The sequence below is a fragment of the Lucilia cuprina genome, chromosome 6, assembly GCF_022045245.1.
Source record: "Lucilia cuprina isolate Lc7/37 chromosome 6, ASM2204524v1, whole genome shotgun sequence".
NCBI lineage: Eukaryota > Metazoa > Arthropoda > Insecta > Diptera > Calliphoridae > Lucilia > Lucilia cuprina.
The window spans coordinates 989,872-1,009,127 of NC_060954.1; the positions used below are offsets into that span (position 1 = coordinate 989,872).

Sequence of the window (19,256 nt, forward strand, 5' to 3'; positions counted from 1 at the left end):
ATTTATATACTTATAAATGTATATATGTATGTAATGTGCTGTTTACATACATATGTTTATTTGATGTATTAATTAAAATATACATATACATATATGTATGTACATATATACGTATTTATATATTAATTTTTTTTAGCCAAATGTCTTTAGAAAAGGTCAAGAAACTTTATAAAATAAAAGTTTACGTTTAATTTGAGGGGGTGGTTTCAAAAAGAATTGCTAAATAATTCTTAATTGTGTTTTTTTATTTTGTATTTCAATTATAAACATTATAATATAAAACACATTTTTTAATTTCTTATATAATTTTATACTATATGTAAAAAGACAAATGTATTTTTTAAATAACATAACCGACCGTTACCTTAATGTACTTGTCATATTTATATACCTAGTATATATTTTGTTCTTGTTTCTATATCCACATATTTAATATGTACTACATTAGTGTTGGTTGCTATTTTATAGATATTTTTTAATTTTACTAATTAACGTCAACCTTCGGTGTTTTTAAGAAATAATAAGATAATTTTGAGTTTTATATTCAAACATGTTTTTAATTTAATTTTAATATTTTTTATTTATTACAATTTCTTCATAAACTTTAAAATTAAAATTTTGTATCTTTTAAAGCAATGTTATTTAATTGTAAGTAGATCTATCTACAATGTATAAGTCAATAATTTTTATTGTTTGGAAACAAACAAATTTCAAATGAAAAATTTTCCCTCCAATTGATTTTCTTCTGAATTTTAAACGTTCAGTCCTAGTTTCTATTGGCATGAATGAACTTTAAGTTAAAAATATTAATTGAGGTTTTTTTAATTTCAAATGAAAAATCAAAGTTTTCTTGGTAACGGTCAGTTTGGCAAAAGAAAATTTTTGGAGACCTTTTATTTGATATTGCTAGTGTCAAAGATTTCTCAAAAATATGATTCTACCCATATCTATAAATAAGATATATTTTGAAAGATTCGGATTTTAATATTTTTAAATCGAAATACCTATTATCTATATCTATTTTGACCATTTCATTAATATATAATATGTTGAAGATTATTTTATATTCAACGCATTATAATATTGCTAAATTGTAATACATAACAATTTTTAAAATTTTTTCTTCCATTTTTAAATATTACGGATCCGTTTTTATTCAAAAACATTCAAAAATGTAAACACAGTTGAAAACTTTGTTAGCTTACAGCCGATCTAAAGTTGCCGCCGAAATTGTTAGTGTCAGCCGTCGCCGTCGTTAATTTTTGTTGGCGCAGGTCTCTTGATACAACACTAGATTAATACATATTTTTATTTACACGTATCACCTTGTTTAAAAAAATTTTCTTTTATTTCTGTCGACATTTCATTCAATCGATTTGGTTTTTGTGTTAAAAAAGATTTTCTGGCGAAATATATTCTTATAATATAATTGGAAGTACGCACATAAAAGTTACTTCAGAGATCGGTAAGTATTAATTGTATTTATATATATTTTAATGTTATGAATTTTCGCAATGAAAAAAATAAATATGGCGGTGGTCAATTTTCACAATTTAATACATGATTATAAATGCCTGCATTTGCAGTAAAATGTCCGACTCTGAAGAAAGTAATATATCGGATAGTGGTTCCGAAGATGGATCCGTTGGATCCAATAAGTCGCAAAAGAGTGCGCATTCCCGATCACGGTCGCCAGTACGATCCAGGTCCGGAACAAGGTCTAGATCTGGATCAAGATCTCAATCTAGATCCAGGTCACGTTCTCGATCGCGTTCCCGTTCAGTGGGTTCTGAATCCGGTTCGGATAATTCTGTAAGAGGACAAAAGCAACGATCGCGGGATGATGAAGAAGAAGAGGATGACGTCGATGGTGATGATGTCGATTCTGAGGAATATGAAGAAGATGAAGACGACAGACCAAGAAAGAAAAAAAAGAAGGATCGTTTTGGTGGTTTTATTATCGATGAAGCTGAAGTAGACGATGAGGTAAGGAACTCTGAAATGAATAATTTTCAATCTCAAGATGATATAAAATATGTAATACCAATTAGGTCGATGAAGATGATGAATGGGAAGAAGGTGCCAATGAGTTGGGTATAGTTGGTAATGAAATTGACGAATTGGGTCCAACAGCCCGTGATATTGAAATAAGACGACGTGGTACAAATCTATGGGAGTAAGTTTAATAAACTAAAAACAATAGGAATAACATTTTACTGATATTTTTAATTAACTGCTAAAGTACACAAAGAGAAGACGAAATCGAGGAATATTTAAGAAAGAAATATGCCGATGAATCTATTGCTAAGAGACATTTTGGAGATGGAGGAGAAGATATGTCTGATGAAATTACCCAACAAACTCTGTTGCCTGGAATAAAGTGAGTTATAATAATTTACATACATAAAACATTTTAAACATATAAAAATTAAATATTTTAAAGGGATCCTAATTTATGGATGGTCAAGTGTCGTATTGGTGAAGAGAAAGCTACAGCTTTGTTATTAATGCGTAAATTTTTAACTTATCTAAATACCGATGAGCCATTGCAAATTAAATCTGTTGTTGCACCCGAGGGTGTCAAGGGTTATATATACATTGAATCGTATAAACAAACCCATGTCAAGACCACTATCGAAAATGTTGGTAATCTTAGAATGGGCAAGTGGAAACAAGAGATGGTACCCATTAAGGAAATGACAGATGTATTGAAAGTCGTAAAGGAGCAAGTGGGTTTAAAGATCAAGCAGTGGGTAAGATTGAAGAGAGGTCTTTATAAGGATGATATAGCCCAGGTGGACTATGTTGATTTGGCTCAAAATCAAGCCCATTTAAAATTATTGCCACGTATTGACTACACACGCATGAGAGGTGCACTTAGATCAACTACAAACGTAAGTTAACAGAAGTTAAAATAAAGAGGCAATGATTATTCTTTATTTGTATATTCTTTAAGGAATCTGATGATAGTAAACGCAAGAAAAAACGCAGACCTCCTGCAAAACCTTTTGACCCAGAAGCTGTTAGGTAAGCTTTTGTTTAAACTTTTCCTTAACAAAATTTTGATAAAATGTTTTTATTTGTTAACTAAAGGGCCATTGGTGGTGAAGTTCATTCAGATGGTGACTTTCTGCTGTTCGAAGGAAATCGCTATTCTCGCAAGGGTTTCTTATACAAAAACTTTACCATGTCAGCTATTCAAGCTGAAGGCGTTAAACCAACTCTAGCAGAATTAGAAAGGTTTGAAGAACAACCAGAAGGTAATTATACTTTTTAAAACATGTATAAAAATAATAAATAAATGCTGATGATTTGTTTTATAGATGTAAATTTAGAAATTGTAACTGGGGCTAAAGATGATCCTACTGCTGGACATTCATTCTCAATGGGTGATAATGTTGAAGTATGTGTGGGTGATTTGGAGAATTTACAGGCAAAAATCATAGCCATCGACGGTGGAATGATTACTGTTATGCCGAAGCATCAAGATTTAAAGGTAAATTATTAATATTTAGCATTGGAATATACAAAATTTATAATTTGAATCGTACATAGGATCCTTTGGTATTTAAAGCAAATGAATTGCGAAAATACTTTAAAACTGGTGACCATGCCCGTGTTTTGGCTGGTCGTTATGAAGGAGAAACAGGTTTAATTATTCGCGTTGAACCCACACGTGTGGTACTTGTCTCCGATTTAACAAATCATGAATTGGAAGTGTTGCCTAGAGATTTGCAACTTTGCTCAGATGTTGCCACCGGTGTGGATTGTCTGGGTCAATTTCAATGGGGTGATTTGGTGCAACTAGAGTGAGACTTAATATAAATGTAATTAAAAAAAAATATTTTAAACTTTTTTCTTTATTGAAATAGTGCACAAAATGTAGGCGTTATTGTTCGTTTGGAACGTGAAAATTTCCATGTTTTGGGTATGCATAGCAAGGTTATTGAATGCAAACCTACTGCTCTTCATAAGAGACGTGAGAACAGAAATACCATAGCTCTCGATGCTGATCAAAATCAAATCAGACGTCGCGATATTGTTAAAGTTATGGAAGGTCCCCATGCGGTAAGTTATAAACATAATAATACAGTTGACTTGTAATAATGTCTGTTCGTTTATAGGGTCGATCGGGTGAAATAAAACATTTATATCGCAGTTTAGCGTTTTTACATTGTCGTATGTATACGGAAAATGGTGGAATATTTGTGTGCAAGACCCGACATCTTCAACTTGCTGGTGGTAGCAAATCACAAACCAATAATTTTGGCCCGCTCGGTGGTTTAGGATTTATGTCTCCACGTATTCAATCTCCTATGCATCCTTCGGGTGGACGGGGAGGTCGTGGTGGAGCTAGAGGTGGTCGCGGTGGTTTCAAGGTTACCAGAGATCGTGAACTGGTAGGCAAAACAATCAAAATTAGTGGCGGTCCCTATAAAGGTAATTACTGTAGTGTTGTTGTTATGCTAGGAAACAATTTCATTTCATTTTCTTATCTGCAATAAAAAGGTGTGGTGGGTATTATCAAAGATGCTACAGAGAGCACAGCGCGTGTGGAATTACATACATCGTGTCAAACCATTTCGGTTGATCGTAATCACATCGCCATAGTAGGAGCAGCAGGAAAAGATGGCAGCCTCTCTTCATACGGACGCACTCCAGCTCGTACTCCTGGCTATGGTTCTCATACACCAATTTATGCTGCAGCTGGTTCTAAGACTCCATTATTGGGTAGTCAAACACCCAACTGGGATTCTGAAGGTCGCACACCTTACAGTAGTTCGATGACACCGTTGCATGATGGCAGCATGACGCCACGTCATGGAGCTTGGGATCCGAATGTTACAAACACACCAGCTCGCAGTAATGACTTTGATTATTCACTTGAAGAACCAAGCCCAAGTCCTGGTTACAATCCCAGTACTCCTGGTTATCAGATCAACACTCAGTTTCCACCACAAACGCCAGGAACTCTTTATGGCTCTGACCGCAGTTACAGTCCCTTTAACCCCAGTCCAAGTCCAGCTCCTTCTCCATATCCTGTTGGCTATATGAACACACCATCTCCTTCTAGTTACTCGCCTAACACTCCTGGCGGTGCTCCCAATTCACCCTATAATCCACAAACTCCTGGCGCAAGCTTAGAATCACCAATTGGTGACTGGTGTACAACTGATATTGAGGTCAAAATCCACACCCATGACGATGTTGATTTAGTCGGTCAAACTGGCATTATTCGCACAGTTTCTAATGGCGTCTGTTCAGTTTTCCTACAAGAGGAAGATCGCAGTGTTTCGGTTGTAAGCGAACATTTAGCTCCCGTTCCGCCAGAAGTTGGTGATGAATTTAAAGTTATTTATGGCGATGAACGTGAATCGGTCGGTAAAGTGGTATCGCATTCTAATAAAGACACCAGCATATGCCAGCTAAATGGCGAAATTAAAATGATACCAACTGCCTATTTGAGTAAGATGAAATCCATTGATTAAAGTAAAAAACTAATCGCAATATGAAAACATCCAATACGATGGGATATCATCAACACTTAATGGTAAGATTACATTTATCTAAACTCAAGTTTCAAGGAAACCCGAACCCATACTTATATTAAAACAAAACATAAAATATATATACAAAAAAAGATTTTATAAAAAATCTTAAGAAAAACAATTTTTTTTATTTCTACTCATACAAAAATATGATTGTTATGTATTAGTATTAACATAACATAGTGGAATAGTTAATGGGGCCCTGTACCGATTTGAGAAAATATTTATAGATAAGTTCACTTTTTTTAAAAGTGTTTGCGGATGAGATTTTCCAAGGCAACGGCATCAACTGCAAACTTACGAATTCCCTCAGCAAGTTTGTCGGTTGCCATGGCGTCCTCGTTAAGCATCCATCTGAAAGTAGGTTCATCAACAGTAATCTTCTCAAGATTAACTTGAGCTGCTTGTTCAGCATTCAATTGGGGAGTGATTTCTTCAGCATCATTCTCGAGTTCCTTAAGGAGAGAGGGTCCGATTGTTAGCAAGTCGCAGCCGGCCAAAGCTTTAATTTCGCCAGTGTTTCTGAACGAAGCACCCATGACGACAGTCTGATAGCCAAATTTCTTATAGTAGTTGTAGATTTTTGTGACGGAAACCACACCGGGATCCTCTTTAGGTTCATACTTCTTCTTATCTGTATGAGCGACATACCAATCGAGGATGCGACCCACAAATGGCGAAATGAGAGTTACATTGGCCTCGGCGCAGGCTACGGCCTGGGCAAAAGAGAATAATAAAGTCAAATTACATTTGACATTGTGTTGGGATTCTAAGATTTTGGCGGCTTGAATACCCTCCCATGTAGAGGCCAATTTGATGAGAATGCGATCCTTTCCGACTCCCATGTCTTGGTATAAGGAAATCAATTTCAAAGCTTTCTTAACGCTTTTCTCGGTATCAAAAGATAGACGAGCATCGACTTCAGTGGACACACGACCTGGTACAATTTTCAAAATTTCACAACCGAATAAAACGCACAAGTAATCCATGGCTTCTTCGACCTTTTCTTCGGTGGAACTGCAAATAAAATTATTTAGTTAATTGCTACTGTTTCTAATGTACGTAATTTACTACTAACCCTCCGACCTTGCTGCCATATCCTACAGCTTTTTGTACAATCTCCTGGTACTTTTCCATTTTAGCGGCATTTAAAATGAGAGAAGGATTTGTTGTAGCATCGGTAGGCTTGTAAAGCTTCATGCCTAAAAATTCGGGGGGGGAAAGTTTTAATTTTTGTAAGAGTTATCATTTTTAGTATTTACATTTTATATATCTTTATCATAAAGTGTTTACAAACAAAGTACATATGTATATAGATACATATTTATATACATATGTATGTATTTATGTATATGTGTCCATTTTACTATCTATATAATGTTTTCATTCTCTATTCTAATCTAAGACAATTGAAGGTTAGACGACGCCGTTTGAAAGTTGTATTTAGTATCTAAGGTTACACTTTTTCATTTTTGCAAATCACATTTTGCAATCTCAAATTTTCAGCCGATTACCCGCACACGTTTACACTGCCCCCCAACTGGGGTAAAATATGTCTTAATTCCTAGGCGGATTATAAGTATTTCCTTTTGTACTCACTTTCAAAGTCACCAGTATCAGCTACAATAGTAGTGTATTTTTTCAATTGCTCCAAAGCCGACATTTTCGATCTTTTTTGTTTGACCTCAGGATCCATTCTAAATAAGCCGATTGAACAAATGCTCTGCTTGGAAACTACTAAATTATCACGTGTTGCAAAGCTGCTTAAAAAAGTATGGAATACAATTTAATACTAAAGTATCTCAAAAATTCCATACTTTTTGTTATCGCTTATTTGCATGTAGACTGTCATAAGTCAGAAACTCTTGATTAGTACAAACGAATTTCGTATAGATACTTTTATCAGCTGTTGATTGTTTTTATGTTTAAAAAAGTGAGAGGAGCATATGTTACGCTGTCAATTTTGTTTCCTATGGAGTTTGGCATTTTGTATATATGTAACTCCAATTCACACTCGCAATTCTCCGACGCAGACTGTTAGTTAGGCAGGAGTTTACTACTCATTGTAAAAACAAACCTTTTAATGTCAAAGTTGTATGAAATTGTATTTTTATTACAAATACTTGTAATGTTGGTTTTAAATAATTTAATAATTGAAATAGTTTTTTTAATACATATATGAGTGGTACATTATTAATTTATTTCTAATTTACATTTTCTCATTAAATAAAAAAAGGTAAAAACTGGCAAAGTAAATAATTTAGAAGCTAACATTAAACAGATTTAAATTATTTGTTTTATTGTTACTTGAGTGCTTTTGCATTTACTGTGTCGTCTGTCGAAGTCCGATTTACAATTTTGTCTTTTTCATCGAAATAAAAAAATATTTATTTTTTATCAGATCGATTTTATATAAGAAAAAAATAAAAGAACAACATAATGAATATTTTAATTTAACAATCTAAAAAGTTTGCAGCCATCAAAAGTTCCAAAGCTATTTCAGGGGCAATCGGGAATTCTGGAATTTCTGTTGAGCTATTTGTATAGCGCACTTTGTAGGTAAAGTAAATGCAAACCTTTTGCAAAATATGAGAGCTAGAAGAAGGAGAAAAATTAAAACAAAATTATAATTTTGATAACATTTAAAAAAACATATAGGTACATATATAAAAGTTTTTATCCCCGTAAATCTCTTAAAAATAAAGACAACTAATCAAGTATTTACGACTATGCAGAATTGCATATATCCAACATCAAAACGATTATCGAAGAGTTACTATTATGGGGTCTTGGGTCAATTGTAGATCGAAATCTTCAGGGGTCGAATTACAACATACGTGATCCTGTTCATGATAGCCACACATTTTGATATACATATGTATATAGGATTTAAAGACAATTAAGTGATTTAGTTCACACAAAACTATATGGAAAGGCTACCCTGTAGCTCAAACTGTTTAGATCCTATAATGTCTTCAACATATAGGCAGGTGTAGATTGCTAGATTGTCTTAGAAGTTAATAAGAATCCATTTACGACTAATATTACCCACAATCTTTTTGTTTTTGTGTATACAAACATTAGTTTATCGATCCTGCAAAATAATCAAATATATTTGTCTGCAAAATTAGCATTTAGTGATTCTTTTTACATACTCCGGGTATACATTTTGATTTTTATTTAAGTATTAATTTTAAATTTCATTCCATTATTATATGCACCACAAATTAAAGAATAATAATTTATGATTTGTTTCATTCACTTGAGACATGTTACTAAAAATAGCTGTTTGTTTTTATGAAAGGTTAAAGTTCACTTTTTTTATAATCTTAAGAGGGATTATATTACAATAAATAAAAAAATGTCTAGAACTATATAAACACGGATGTTGGAAGCGAAAAAATAATCAATGACAATTTTCCAAAATATTAAGAAGGCATGATGAGCGAACAATCTTCAAACAGTCATATATACATACATACTATGTATGGGTATATTCATTGTACATATTAACATTCATTCATACATATACTTTTGTACATAGCATTGGATTTGTCATTAGAAAATACACTTTTGCCATAATTTCTTGGCATTCTCATATAATATTGATAATAGTAAATAAATTAAATTGCTGTGAAAGACTTACGGTATCTCGCGAAAATGTACTTCATTGGCTTCGTTTTCTGCAAACTGTCCTGGTCCCGACAACATAGCCTTAATGGTGCCAGAGGTTAAAGCATGTTCCCTTTTCACTATAAATTCGTGTCCATCTGAAGATATAAGCTTAACATACATGGCATCAGGACCTTCACATCCTCCATATATTTTATCGCTGCGTTGTTCTTCCATAATTTTATTAAAATAATTAAATATATATAAATTTTTTTACTTTTTTTACACCGTCTTCGTTTTGATTAAAAAAAGTATGTGAATTATTCTATTAAGCTACCAGATTGCTTTGTTTATAAGGGTTGCCAAGCAACTATAAAAAAATCAGTAAATTGTTTAAATTAGTGCAAAATATTTGTTTATAATATTAATTTATTTCAAAAAATATTTTAAACATAAACCATTATAAATTTATTAGTTTCCAAAAAAATGTTAAAACAATTAAAAAGGATTTTTAATTATTATAAATTTATAAGCTAAGTGTTTATTCGTAGTCACCCTGTGTTCAATGTTTAGTTGGTTATTCAGCTTAAAATTTGAAGCCAAATAAAAATTTTTCTACTGATTTTTGCGCTAAAAACAAAAAATGGCTCAGGATAAAATTTTAATAATAGACAATGGCAAGTATTTTTGTTAAATTTATTGCAGACATAGTAATTTATATGTTTTCTAGGTTCATACAAGTGTCGTATTGGTTATAGTGATTCGGAGAAGCCATTGTTGGAATTTCGGAATCTGGTGGCCAAACCACGAAAGGACAAGAAAAAAGAACCGGCTGCTGCATTAAACGAAAATACCTTTCAGATTGGCGATGAAATAGATGTGGACGCCATGCGTTTATTGGTTAAAAATCAGTTTGAACGAAATGTTGTTACACATCCCACATACCAGGAGCACATATTCGATTACATATTTGGCAAATTAGCTAAAAACGATTTGGATTGGAAACCACATACTATATTAATAACAGAACCTTTGGCAAATCCTAATTATTGTAGGCAAAGTAAGTACTTTCCTTATTAATTAACTTTTATTTAAAATAAGTAAATGCTGTACTGCATCCTCAACATCCAGCCATGAACGAATTACTGTTTGAATGTTACGGTGTATCATCCGTGTGTTATGGTGTGGATTCGGTCTTAAGCTGGCAGCACAATAAAAGCGATTACAATGAAGAGGATTGTTTGATTATAAGTTTTGGTTATCACACCACCCATGTGGTGCCAATTTTAAAAGGTGCATTGCAACATGATAAAGTTCGTCGTCTCAATTTGGGTGGTTATCAAATGATATCTTATCTATATCGTCTATTACAAATGAAATATCCAGCACATTTAAATGCTATATCCTGGACCCGTATGGAAGATATATTTCACAATCATAGCTTCGTAGCATTGGACTATAGGGAGGAGTTGAGAAAGTGGGATAATATAGACTACTACAATCAAAACGTAAAGAAAATTCAATTGCCTTATGTTCAACCGGCTGCTTTTAATCCCATGGCTGCTGAGGAGAAATTAAAAAAACGAAAAGAACTAACGAGAAGGTTAATAGAAGCGAATCAAAAAAGACTTCGAGAGAAAAAAGGCGAAGAGGTATCTTATTTATTTCACAATGCATGAAATATATATTATTAACATTTTTTAACTACCTACCAGCCCACATCAGATGCTGCAGTTGTGTCCTCAACAAATCCGGTTACCTCAAGTCGAGGTTCGAAATACAAACCACCTCCTGGCATTCCATTAGAAGATTGGCTAAGAGACATTAAACAGAAACATATGGATATAATAGAGAAAAAATCAAATCGTAATAAACGGCGACAGGAAATGGCAAAACGCCATACGGTGGCGTCACAAGAGCGTATGCGTATTATTTCCCTATTGGCATCGAATGAAAAGGGTAGCGACGAATTCGGCAAGGACGATAAAGATTGGGATGTGTATAAGAAAATAAGCAACGAAAATGAAAGTGATAGTGATGCTGAAAACGAAAAACTTTTAGAATACGACAACATTATGAAATACCATCATGCGGTCATGGATAAAGATAAAGAAGCTATTGAGAATACAGCGGAATTATATCAGGTAAGCTTCTTATGCTTTTATTTTATTGACATTTTAATATAACAAACAATGTACTATTCTTAAATCAACTATTCTAAAAAGATCTCTCTAAAATGATTGCTTAAATCTTTGGATACTAGTGCCCAAGACATCATTTTCATTATAACTTATGTGAAGTGGAGGTATTAATGCGGTAGCAACCATTCTATTTTCAGCATTTAAGAAATTAAATGTAGCACATGCCTAAAAGTGAAAAAAGTTTTAAATTCAGTTATTAGTACACACAGTTCATTACAGTACTTACTTGCTCCGTTCTTAAAACTTCCACATTAATTTTGTACTTTTTCATAAAACTTAGAATCTTTTTTGAGAAACTAGGTGTAGCAGTTTGATCTCCTATACCTATAATCAGTAGATCTAATTTTGGTTCCAAGGCGGTAAATAGTGATAAACTTTCTTCGTTTATATCATCAACCGATTCTACATTCCATGACAGTAGAGATCTTAAAGCGAAATATGATTTAAAAATTGTCATTCGATTTGATTATATAACTTAAAGTACCTGGGAAATACAGCCACTGGACCAATAACAACCATATCGTTGTTCATGCGGAAACCGTATTGACTGTAGCCAGTAATCATTATTCCCAGATCCTGTTGTGTATTGAATATGTTTATTTTCGTTTTGCCATCGTGGTCATAAGCCTTGCTACTTGTCCTAGGAAGGTTTGTGTATATATTACGTCTTATTAAATTAGGAGCAGCTAATGTGCAACGTTTTATCAAATTGCTCAAAGACATTTTACAACGGCTGTCCACCGAGACTGTGCAATCAAAATAAATAACTGGACAAGGTGGATATGGTTGACAAAAAGATATTATATTTTTCTGACAGGGTAATTCGTTTATCATTTCTTTTTTAAGCACAATTGTACCGTTAGACGTTAAGCGACAACTAATATAAAAACATCTATTAGATAAATAATTTTTTTTTATAGCTTCATGTTGGAGTTGAATCATTAAGAGCTCCTGAATTATTATTTCAACCCAGTATGATTGGAATGTCCGAGTGTGGTGTAGCTGAGCTATTAAACTTTGTTTTCAATTTGTTTAATGCGAATGATCAGCAAACTTTAGCTAACAATATCTTTATAACTGGTGGATGCTCAAAATTACCAGGTAATTTAAAATAATTAACTAAACGGTTATTCTTTACTTTTATTACAAACATATATTCAATATAGGTCTTAAAAATCGACTACTTAAGGAATTGCAAGAAATGCGTCCATTTAATTCATCGTTTTCGGTTAAGGAAAGTAAAAATCCACTTTTAGATGCTTGGTATGGAGCAAAAGATCTGGCAAATTCTGCCGAATTTAAAAATATTTTAACCAACAAATCTGATTATTTGGAAAAAGGAGCTGAATTTTTTAAAGACTTTCCAACAAGCAATAAATATTTGCAAACACCCAAGAATATACCCAGTTAAATTGAGAAATCTACTACATCAAATCATCAAAATTTTCACACAAATCATCATATCACTGGTAAGTATGTCACAAATATACAAATCACTTAAGAATAAAAACTGTTTCTTGTACAAATAATAAGTTTGAAAAAAATTCAAAATTGAACAATTTCGCATTGCTTTTATAAAAAAATACTGGACAAAATCAATTCTTATTCTCAAAAACGTAATTGCATAACTTTACCTGTTCTAATGTTTTAATTACTGTATAAAAATGTTGTTTAAAAAATTTGATCAGCAAAAGAAAAATAGAAGTTGTTTCAATTAAAACATTCTAAATACGACGTCAAATTAATATGTCTAAAACCCGACAATTAATTTAAAATACGAGTTACCCTGTTGTTTGAAATGTCAAACTTTAAAATAATATAAACAATTGTACCTTGTTATGTCATGAAATTGAAGTGTCCCAAAGTGAGGAGAGTGTAGTTCTATTAGCATTACATTGGGGATTTGTGAACAATGTTTCTTAGATCAAAGGGATTTGTATGCCCAGCATACATAAATATATCAAAGAGACTTTTATCCAACGAAGTCAGAGAAGTGCTTAATGCACGTTTGGAGCCGCCAACTGGCACCAATGGAAATCAACTGCAACTTGCTGTTGTTACCAAGAATTTAAATGCACTTAACCTCGATTTGTTCGTAAATAGTCTTAGCAATTATGAGGACAGAAGATCCGCCGTTCTAGATTTGTTAGCAAATTTACGATCAACGAAATTGGCCAATACTTGTTTGGAATCTACACATTTTGCAGCCGTAAGACATTTATTGGAAAATTCTAGTGTACAAGAATTAGTACCCATTCTTTTGGACCGTCCTCAGTATGGAATATTTTTAAACAACTTTACCGGTTTTGCGGTTACCCAGACATTGCACGATGAAAAGGAATACATTTTGGGTTTGCCTTTGGCCTTGAAGTTAGTGTTATTGGATGAATTGGATAGTGTATTCGTACAGGCATTTTGTTTGAAATCCTCAATGGAAACTTTAAAAAAAGAACTTTCGAACGAACAGGCTAGCGAAGAGAACGCTCCCAGCCCACCCAAGGGCAAGGTACAAGAGGTAAGCTTCAATAGAATTTACCTAAATCGGATGAAAAATTATGCATATTTTTTAGAAAAAAGTTCGTGTACATTTTTTGCGCAATACTGAAGAGGTGGATCAACATAAGGAGATTGGCAAGGCCATATTAAAAGTTGCTTCTAAAGTTTTGGAGGGCAACACACAAGATAATGCTAGAATCTTAGGTTTAGTGCTAACAGCAAACTATGCTGAATTAGATAAAACCTTACGTTCGAAAACAATCGAAATAAATACGGATATAGCTGATATCTGCAAACAACTTCTATCGACAGCTGGTCAAGCAGAATATGTCAATAAAATTGAACAACTGCAGTCTCAAAAGAAGTTTGAAGATTTAATTGATGGACTTTTGAAAGAAGCTGCCACCAAAGAAGCCATATCTTTGGCCGAGAAGCAAAAGAGTTTACTACCCAAATGGCAGGAATTGAGAAATCAAAAGAAATTAGAAATTGAAAAAGAAATATCGGCAAAGGAAAGGATAGAGAATATTGAAAATATAAGAAACGAAATTGCTACGAAAAAAGATTTACTTTGGTTCTTCGACCAAGAGGATAAACTTGACTTGGAAATCTACAATAAGCGTGTCTTCTATCCAAAGAGATGGTTTGGCAAAAAGAAGAAGCCCCGTGTTGTAGACGAAGACTATGTACCACCCCAAATAAGAAAAATAAACTAAATTTTGTTCTCTTAAACATTGTATGTTTGTATTTAAAAATATAAAATTGTTTTTATTAAATTTTCATACTCGTATTTTTACTTTAGATTTATGTTCGAGTAAAAGCACATAAAATTATAAAGAAATAGCTAAAGGTAGATAAATAGATATAAGATATACACATATGTGGATGACTCGAAAAAAATGCACTTTTTAGCTTAATATCGGCTTAAATGTTAAAAATATTTAATATTACTTGTATAAGAAATGGAGATATAAGGAACCAAATCGAATTTTAGTCAGCTGTAGCTCCGGGATATCTCTCGAGGAGCATAGCAACACCTTGACCGCCAGCGGCACAAGCTGATACAACACCGAATTTGCCATCTTCTCTGACCAAGCGGTTGGCAGTGTGCATACACAAACGTACACCAGTAGCAGCGAATGGATGACCAATGGAGAGAGAACCACCCCATTTGTTGAATTTGTTCATGTCAGGAGCTCCGTATTTTTCACTCAAACCCAAGTAGGTTTTGCACCACCAGTCGGATTCCAAGGCCTTAATGTTGGCCACAATCTGGCCGGCAAAAGCCTCATGAACTTCCCAGGTATCGATATCCTTAAGGCTGAGATTGGCTTTTTTCAACAACTTAGGAATACCATAAGCAGGACCCAAAAGCAATTGATCGACGGGATCTTGAGAAACAAATGTAAATTCACGCAAATAAGCCTTAGGTTTCAAACCCAATTGCTTGGCTTTTTCTTCAGTCATTATGAGGCAAGCAGATGCACCATCGGTCTATAAATACAAAAAATTCAAATTCATTTGATCGAACAATTAGTGATAATGTATTTTTACATACAAGAAATGAAGCATTGGCAGCAGTTATGGTACCATGAGGCTTAATGAAAGCTGGTTTCAGTTTACCCAATTGTTCCTTGGAGGATACACGAATGCCATTATCTTTAGCTACCAACTCATCAACGCCAGAAACTAAAATTTGTTGGTGACAGTTAGGTATTTACAAATAAAATGTTAATGTTTACCTTTGAATGGAACTAAATCTGTAAAGTAGCCTTTTCCTTGAGCTTCATGAGCCAAAGTGTGGGATCTCAAAGCGTATTCATCTTGCTCTTGACGTGAAACATTAAAAGCGGCAGCCAAACGATCAGCAGAATGACCCATGGTTTCTCCAGAAGAGAATTCAGCAACTGCTGGTAGTTCGGGTACTAAGAAATTTGGTCTAAATGTCGAGAGCAAGGCCAAACGTTGGCCCAATGTCTTGGCTTTATTGGCTTTCAGCATAAGAGAACGCATTTTGCGTGAAAATCTAATGGGAACATCAGACATAAACTCAACACCACCAGCTACAATAGTATCATAAGTGCCGGTAGCAATTAAACCCATACCAGTGGTAATGGCCTAAAATATTGCAATAAAATGAATAAAAAGAAGTGTTGTGTTGTGTTATGTCATCAAAGCACTTACAGCATTTGAACTAATGCAAGCCATGGTAACAGTATGGGCAGGAGTTTTATTACTGAAACCAGCAGCTAAAGCAGCTTCACGAGCAATATTGGAGGTCTTAACTTCTTGGATAACAGTGCCATAAACAATATAGTCAACAAGGGATTTGTCAACTTTGGTTTTGCGTAAAAGGCTCCTGAAATATTTAACAAATAAATAAGTTTATTGTTGTTGAAAGTCATTTGTTAACCGATGGTAATATTGTCATTTTGTTTAATACTTACAAAAGGGAGTGGCGGGCCAATTCATGGGGCATCAATTTGGAATAAGTAGTTCCTGATAATAAAAATGGAGTTCTGACGCCATCAACAAGTACAATATTGTTCTTTTGGCTTGGGGCACTAGTTGTTGGGGTGGAGAAATTGCGCAAAGCTCCTGGGAAAGTTATCAAAATAATTTTTCATTTTTAAAGTTTATTTTCTGATACGTCTACATGTACAGATATGAAAGTATGTCGTCTAATCGTAATCAAGTAGATGATTATGATTGTACTTTCATTCTGTTATTTTAACATACATATGTTTTGTTATTGTCTAGCCACAATCATTTTTATTTGGACTTTGACCGGTACTAAATACTAAACAACAAAAATGACTAAACTTGATGCTAAATTAATTAAACAACAAAAATAAACTATTTTACTGTTATTTTTCTTGTAATTATTTATAATTTTAATGCCAATAATTAACTAATTTGCAGTGATTTCGATTTTTCTATAAATTTTATATTATACAAACATTTTCTATGCACTTAATTATACAATTTTTTTTTTTTTGTTAAATGCATATAATATAAATTTCATAATTTAATTTTAATTATTATTTTACTTACCAATAGTGCACAATTTCTTGGCAGAATTTGTAACTGCAAACAATTTGATATTTGCCAACATTTTTGTAAATTTCGTTTTAAAGGTTATTAGTTAAAGTATGAAATGAAAATATATTTTATACCGGGTATATAAAAAAATCAAACAAAACTTAAATTTAGTACACGGTACAAAGATCACTGCGATTTGCGAAATGTCTCTGTTTGTTGGTAGATTGTTGATACGTCAAAAGAATTTCGAAAACAGCTGATAACGAGTTTTATATGTCACAAAAAAAAAAACAACGAATATTAGCAGGGGAAGTTAACAATGAAAATTTCTATAATTAATAAATAGAATTTGGAATTAATTTTGATCTAAAATATTATTAAATAATATGTTAAAATGGAGCGGCATATTTAGTTATGAATCATGGTCAAACTTCCATGAAATCAATATATTAGACAAACACCGCTGAATAAATGGACGATCCTTCTTTAACTAAAACTTGAAATATATATTTTATTTTAATTCAAACTAAAATCACTAAATCTGACTAGCATTGGAACAGATATACTTTTTAAATTTTACTAAAACTACTTGTTGAAAAAGAAAAAATCTATTTTCTCTTAGATTTATCTTTTTTGGAATGATGTTTTTGATTTTTTAAGCGTATTTGCTGGATTAACCATTGTACACCTTCATCCAGACCATCTCCAGTTTTAGCACTACTAGAACTAATATGCCATGGTTTATCTATAACAGTGGTTAAATCTAAAGCAGCAGCAATATTAACGCTGGATAAAGAATTTTCACAATCATTTTTATTAGCATAGAATAAAATGGGTATTTGACGATCTACCAAATCGGGATGTTGTAATAAGATATAAAGCTCTTCTTTAACAACCACTAAAATAAATGAATAATGAATATGGGTATTTATTTGTTAACTATAATGGTAAGATGATATGCATTAACTTACCCATTCTCATGTTGTCACTGGAATCAATAACATAAATAATACCTTGACAGTTTTTGAATTGATGTTGCCATAGATTTCTATATTTCCAGGCACCAGACATATCTATTACGGCAAATTGTACCCCATGACCTATAGAGAGAATATAACTAACTTTATTTGGAAAAAATATGACATTTTTAGGGGGGGAAATCTCTTACTGTAAAATTCCTCATTTGTAAAACCTACGGTCGGTACAGCTATATATGCATTGGCTTCATTTTTCCTTTTAAAACTATTAATAATGCTGGATTTTCCACTGTTATTCAAACCCACCACTAACACTGTCATCTTTTCTTTATTAATTTTCAATAAACTTAAAAAATTATCAAACATTCCCATAGTTTGATGAGTTTTAGATTGATTTTGCTAAAAAATGTTAGAGTTTTAAAGCGACGTCTTTAGTTTTAAAAAAATTAAAACAAAACAATAAACAATGTCCTTAACTAATGAACCTGTAAAGAGTTTTTATAAGGATTTGTTTTCCCTAGCTTTACCATGGTAACAGAATATGGATATTTCCATACAATGTTTTTTTTTCAAACATTTATATCGCCCTAATTATATGAACAGAAGTGTGAACTAGTTTTTTTATTAAAGCCTAAAACTAGGCAATGAAAACAAAACGGAAAATAAAAATTAAATACAAATTGTATTAAAAATATCTCCTATTAACCGATAACGTTATTTTGGACTTAGTATTTCTGATGCAATTTGCCACATTATTTCTATTGTGGTATTTTGATAGTTGAGGTGATGAACAGCTTTTGTTTCGTTAACTTAAATGTATAAAAAAGTTTTTGGTTTGTTAATGTGTTGCAATGACTACCAGCCACCAAATCATGTACATAAATACCTTGCAACAAGTGAAACGTTTATTGTTATTTGTGTTTTGCTAATAGTTCTACTCTATAATATACTTACAGTTTAATGTATCTTAAAAATGTAAAATGTCAATTCAAGGTCTTTTAAAGTGAAAGTCTTTATAAAATTTAAAAAAAAAACAAGCAATTCCAATGCAATACGTTTTATAAAAACAATTAGTAGAGTAGTTTTTATACATATATACATATATACATACAAACTTAATTGCTAATTTGCGTTAAGAGCGTAATAATTAAAATAAATAATATTAATAGTTTCCAATATTGTTTTAATGACTTTGCATTTAAAGTTCTTATCAAGGCTGCAACTATTTTATTTGACTTTTTGCTAAACAAGCTCATCGTATCTCCTATATTATAGAATAATATCATATTAACTTTGGTAATGAATTACTTCATTCGTGATCAAGTAACATGTATCGCAAATTTTTTCATTTGCTACTATTTTGTTCGATGTTTAGTATC

At 32.5% G+C, this 19,256-nt stretch overlaps 8 protein-coding genes across 8 annotated transcripts; 3 read left to right on the forward strand and 5 right to left on the reverse strand.

Moving 5' to 3' along the window:
• The first annotated feature begins 1,305 nt into the window (after positions 1 to 1,305).
• Positions 1,306 to 5,670, forward strand: LOC111677000 (transcription elongation factor SPT5). The gene is made up of 12 exons (XM_023438023.2): positions 1,306 to 1,465; positions 1,587 to 1,986; positions 2,052 to 2,176; positions 2,243 to 2,380; positions 2,444 to 2,894; positions 2,957 to 3,027; positions 3,094 to 3,260; positions 3,324 to 3,496; positions 3,556 to 3,809; positions 3,873 to 4,068; positions 4,125 to 4,440; positions 4,510 to 5,670. The coding sequence occupies exons 2-12, from the start codon at positions 1,591 to 1,593 to the stop codon at positions 5,487 to 5,489; spliced, it is 3,267 nt and encodes a 1,088-aa protein (XP_023293791.1). The 5' UTR covers positions 1,306 to 1,465; positions 1,587 to 1,590; the 3' UTR covers positions 5,490 to 5,670.
• On the reverse strand, positions 5,628 to 7,303 carry LOC111677001 (probable transaldolase). The gene is made up of 3 exons (XM_023438024.2): positions 7,149 to 7,303; positions 6,628 to 6,751; positions 5,628 to 6,566 (listed from the first exon to the last, which is right to left on the reverse strand). The coding sequence occupies exons 1-3, from the start codon at positions 7,243 to 7,245 to the stop codon at positions 5,795 to 5,797; spliced, it is 993 nt and encodes a 330-aa protein (XP_023293792.2). The 5' UTR covers positions 7,246 to 7,303; the 3' UTR covers positions 5,628 to 5,794.
• Positions 7,304 to 7,728: 425 nt separating this feature from the next.
• LOC111677029 (elongin-C) lies at positions 7,729 to 9,479 on the reverse strand. The gene is made up of 2 exons (XM_023438056.2): positions 9,196 to 9,479; positions 7,729 to 8,144 (listed from the first exon to the last, which is right to left on the reverse strand). The coding sequence occupies exons 1-2, from the start codon at positions 9,396 to 9,398 to the stop codon at positions 8,003 to 8,005; spliced, it is 345 nt and encodes a 114-aa protein (XP_023293824.1). The 5' UTR covers positions 9,399 to 9,479; the 3' UTR covers positions 7,729 to 8,002.
• Positions 9,480 to 9,646: 167 nt separating this feature from the next.
• LOC111677050 (actin-related protein 5) lies at positions 9,647 to 13,062 on the forward strand. Its single transcript, XM_023438097.2, has 6 exons — positions 9,647 to 9,838; positions 9,892 to 10,221; positions 10,293 to 10,813; positions 10,877 to 11,305; positions 12,283 to 12,463; positions 12,529 to 13,062. The coding sequence occupies exons 1-6, from the start codon at positions 9,805 to 9,807 to the stop codon at positions 12,771 to 12,773; spliced, it is 1,740 nt and encodes a 579-aa protein (XP_023293865.2). The 5' UTR covers positions 9,647 to 9,804; the 3' UTR covers positions 12,774 to 13,062.
• LOC111677012 (NADH dehydrogenase [ubiquinone] 1 alpha subcomplex assembly factor 3) lies at positions 11,297 to 12,132 on the reverse strand. The gene is made up of 3 exons (XM_023438038.2): positions 11,847 to 12,132; positions 11,589 to 11,787; positions 11,297 to 11,527 (listed from the first exon to the last, which is right to left on the reverse strand). Exons 1-3 carry the CDS (start codon positions 12,083 to 12,085, stop codon positions 11,393 to 11,395), a joined length of 573 nt encoding a protein of 190 aa, XP_023293806.1. The 5' UTR covers positions 12,086 to 12,132; the 3' UTR covers positions 11,297 to 11,392.
• A 129-nt stretch (positions 13,063 to 13,191) lies between the features above and the next one.
• LOC111677011 lies at positions 13,192 to 14,640 on the forward strand. The gene is made up of 2 exons (XM_023438037.2): positions 13,192 to 13,877; positions 13,933 to 14,640. The coding sequence occupies exons 1-2, from the start codon at positions 13,275 to 13,277 to the stop codon at positions 14,572 to 14,574; spliced, it is 1,245 nt and encodes a 414-aa protein (XP_023293805.2). The 5' UTR covers positions 13,192 to 13,274; the 3' UTR covers positions 14,575 to 14,640.
• Positions 14,600 to 17,103, reverse strand: LOC111677010 (trifunctional enzyme subunit beta, mitochondrial). The gene is made up of 6 exons (XM_023438036.2): positions 16,913 to 17,103; positions 16,306 to 16,456; positions 16,043 to 16,217; positions 15,601 to 15,976; positions 15,417 to 15,547; positions 14,600 to 15,352 (listed from the first exon to the last, which is right to left on the reverse strand). Exons 1-6 carry the CDS (start codon positions 16,971 to 16,973, stop codon positions 14,849 to 14,851), a joined length of 1,398 nt encoding a protein of 465 aa, XP_023293804.1. The 5' UTR covers positions 16,974 to 17,103; the 3' UTR covers positions 14,600 to 14,848.
• A 116-nt stretch (positions 17,104 to 17,219) lies between these two features.
• On the reverse strand, positions 17,220 to 18,336 carry LOC111677013 (ADP-ribosylation factor-like protein 6). The gene is made up of 3 exons (XM_023438040.2): positions 18,069 to 18,336; positions 17,872 to 18,000; positions 17,220 to 17,798 (listed from the first exon to the last, which is right to left on the reverse strand). The coding sequence occupies exons 1-3, from the start codon at positions 18,247 to 18,249 to the stop codon at positions 17,509 to 17,511; spliced, it is 600 nt and encodes a 199-aa protein (XP_023293808.2). The 5' UTR covers positions 18,250 to 18,336; the 3' UTR covers positions 17,220 to 17,508.
• Positions 18,337 to 19,256: the final 920 nt, after the last annotated feature.

What these genes read in the sequence shown, in the direction of transcription:
- LOC111677013 (XM_023438040.2), bottom strand. Translation starts at nt 18,249, where the DNA reads ATGGGAATGTTTGATAATTTTTTAAGTTTATTGAAAATTAATAAAGAA. An exon ending in TACAAATGAGGAATTTTACA is followed by an intron (nt 18,001 to 18,068) that starts GTAAGAGATTTC and finishes TTCTCTCTATAG; the next exon opens with GTCATGGGGTACAATTTGCC. An exon ending in CAGTGACAACATGAGAATGG is followed by an intron (nt 17,799 to 17,871) that starts GTAAGTTAATGC and finishes CATTTATTTTAG; the next exon opens with TGGTTGTTAAAGAAGAGCTT.
- LOC111677012 (XM_023438038.2), bottom strand. Translation starts at nt 12,085, where the DNA reads ATGTCTTTGAGCAATTTGATAAAACGTTGCACATTAGCTGCTCCTAAT. An exon ending in CCAGTGGCTGTATTTCCCAG is followed by an intron (nt 11,788 to 11,846) that starts GTACTTTAAGTT and finishes TTTCGCTTTAAG; the next exon opens with ATCTCTACTGTCATGGAATG. An exon ending in AAGTTTTAAGAACGGAGCAA is followed by an intron (nt 11,528 to 11,588) that starts GTAAGTACTGTA and finishes TTTCACTTTTAG; the next exon opens with GCATGTGCTACATTTAATTT.
- LOC111677010 (XM_023438036.2), bottom strand. Translation starts at nt 16,973, where the DNA reads ATGTTGGCAAATATCAAATTGTTTGCAGTTACAAATTCTGCCAAGAAA. An exon ending in AGATTTAGTTCCATTCAAAG is followed by an intron (nt 15,548 to 15,600) that starts GTAAACATTAAC and finishes AACAAATTTTAG; the next exon opens with TTTCTGGCGTTGATGAGTTG. An exon ending in CTGCCAATGCTTCATTTCTT is followed by an intron (nt 15,353 to 15,416) that starts GTATGTAAAAAT and finishes TTGTATTTATAG; the next exon opens with ACCGATGGTGCATCTGCTTG.
- LOC111677029 (XM_023438056.2), bottom strand. Translation starts at nt 9,398, where the DNA reads ATGGAAGAACAACGCAGCGATAAAATATATGGAGGATGTGAAGGTCCT. An exon ending in GTACATTTTCGCGAGATACC is followed by an intron (nt 8,145 to 9,195) that starts GTAAGTCTTTCA and finishes TCCTTCTTCTAG; the next exon opens with CTCTCATATTTTGCAAAAGG.
- LOC111677011 (XM_023438037.2), top strand. Translation starts at nt 13,275, where the DNA reads ATGTTTCTTAGATCAAAGGGATTTGTATGCCCAGCATACATAAATATA. An exon ending in CCAAGGGCAAGGTACAAGAG is followed by an intron (nt 13,878 to 13,932) that starts GTAAGCTTCAAT and finishes CATATTTTTTAG; the next exon opens with AAAAAAGTTCGTGTACATTT.
- LOC111677000 (XM_023438023.2), top strand. Translation starts at nt 1,591, where the DNA reads ATGTCCGACTCTGAAGAAAGTAATATATCGGATAGTGGTTCCGAAGAT. An exon ending in AAGCTGAAGTAGACGATGAG is followed by an intron (nt 1,987 to 2,051) that starts GTAAGGAACTCT and finishes AATACCAATTAG; the next exon opens with GTCGATGAAGATGATGAATG. An exon ending in TAGTGGCGGTCCCTATAAAG is followed by an intron (nt 4,441 to 4,509) that starts GTAATTACTGTA and finishes TGCAATAAAAAG; the next exon opens with GTGTGGTGGGTATTATCAAA.
- LOC111677050 (XM_023438097.2), top strand. Translation starts at nt 9,805, where the DNA reads ATGGCTCAGGATAAAATTTTAATAATAGACAATG. An exon ending in GAGAGAAAAAAGGCGAAGAG is followed by an intron (nt 10,814 to 10,876) that starts GTATCTTATTTA and finishes ACTACCTACCAG; the next exon opens with CCCACATCAGATGCTGCAGT. An exon ending in ATACAGCGGAATTATATCAG is followed by an intron (nt 11,306 to 12,282) that starts GTAAGCTTCTTA and finishes TTTTTTTTATAG; the next exon opens with CTTCATGTTGGAGTTGAATC.
- LOC111677001 (XM_023438024.2), bottom strand. Translation starts at nt 7,245, where the DNA reads ATGGATCCTGAGGTCAAACAAAAAAGATCGAAAATGTCGGCTTTGGAG. An exon ending in TGATACTGGTGACTTTGAAA is followed by an intron (nt 6,752 to 7,148) that starts GTGAGTACAAAA and finishes CCGAATTTTTAG; the next exon opens with GCATGAAGCTTTACAAGCCT. An exon ending in TATGGCAGCAAGGTCGGAGG is followed by an intron (nt 6,567 to 6,627) that starts GTTAGTAGTAAA and finishes TTTTATTTGCAG; the next exon opens with TTCCACCGAAGAAAAGGTCG.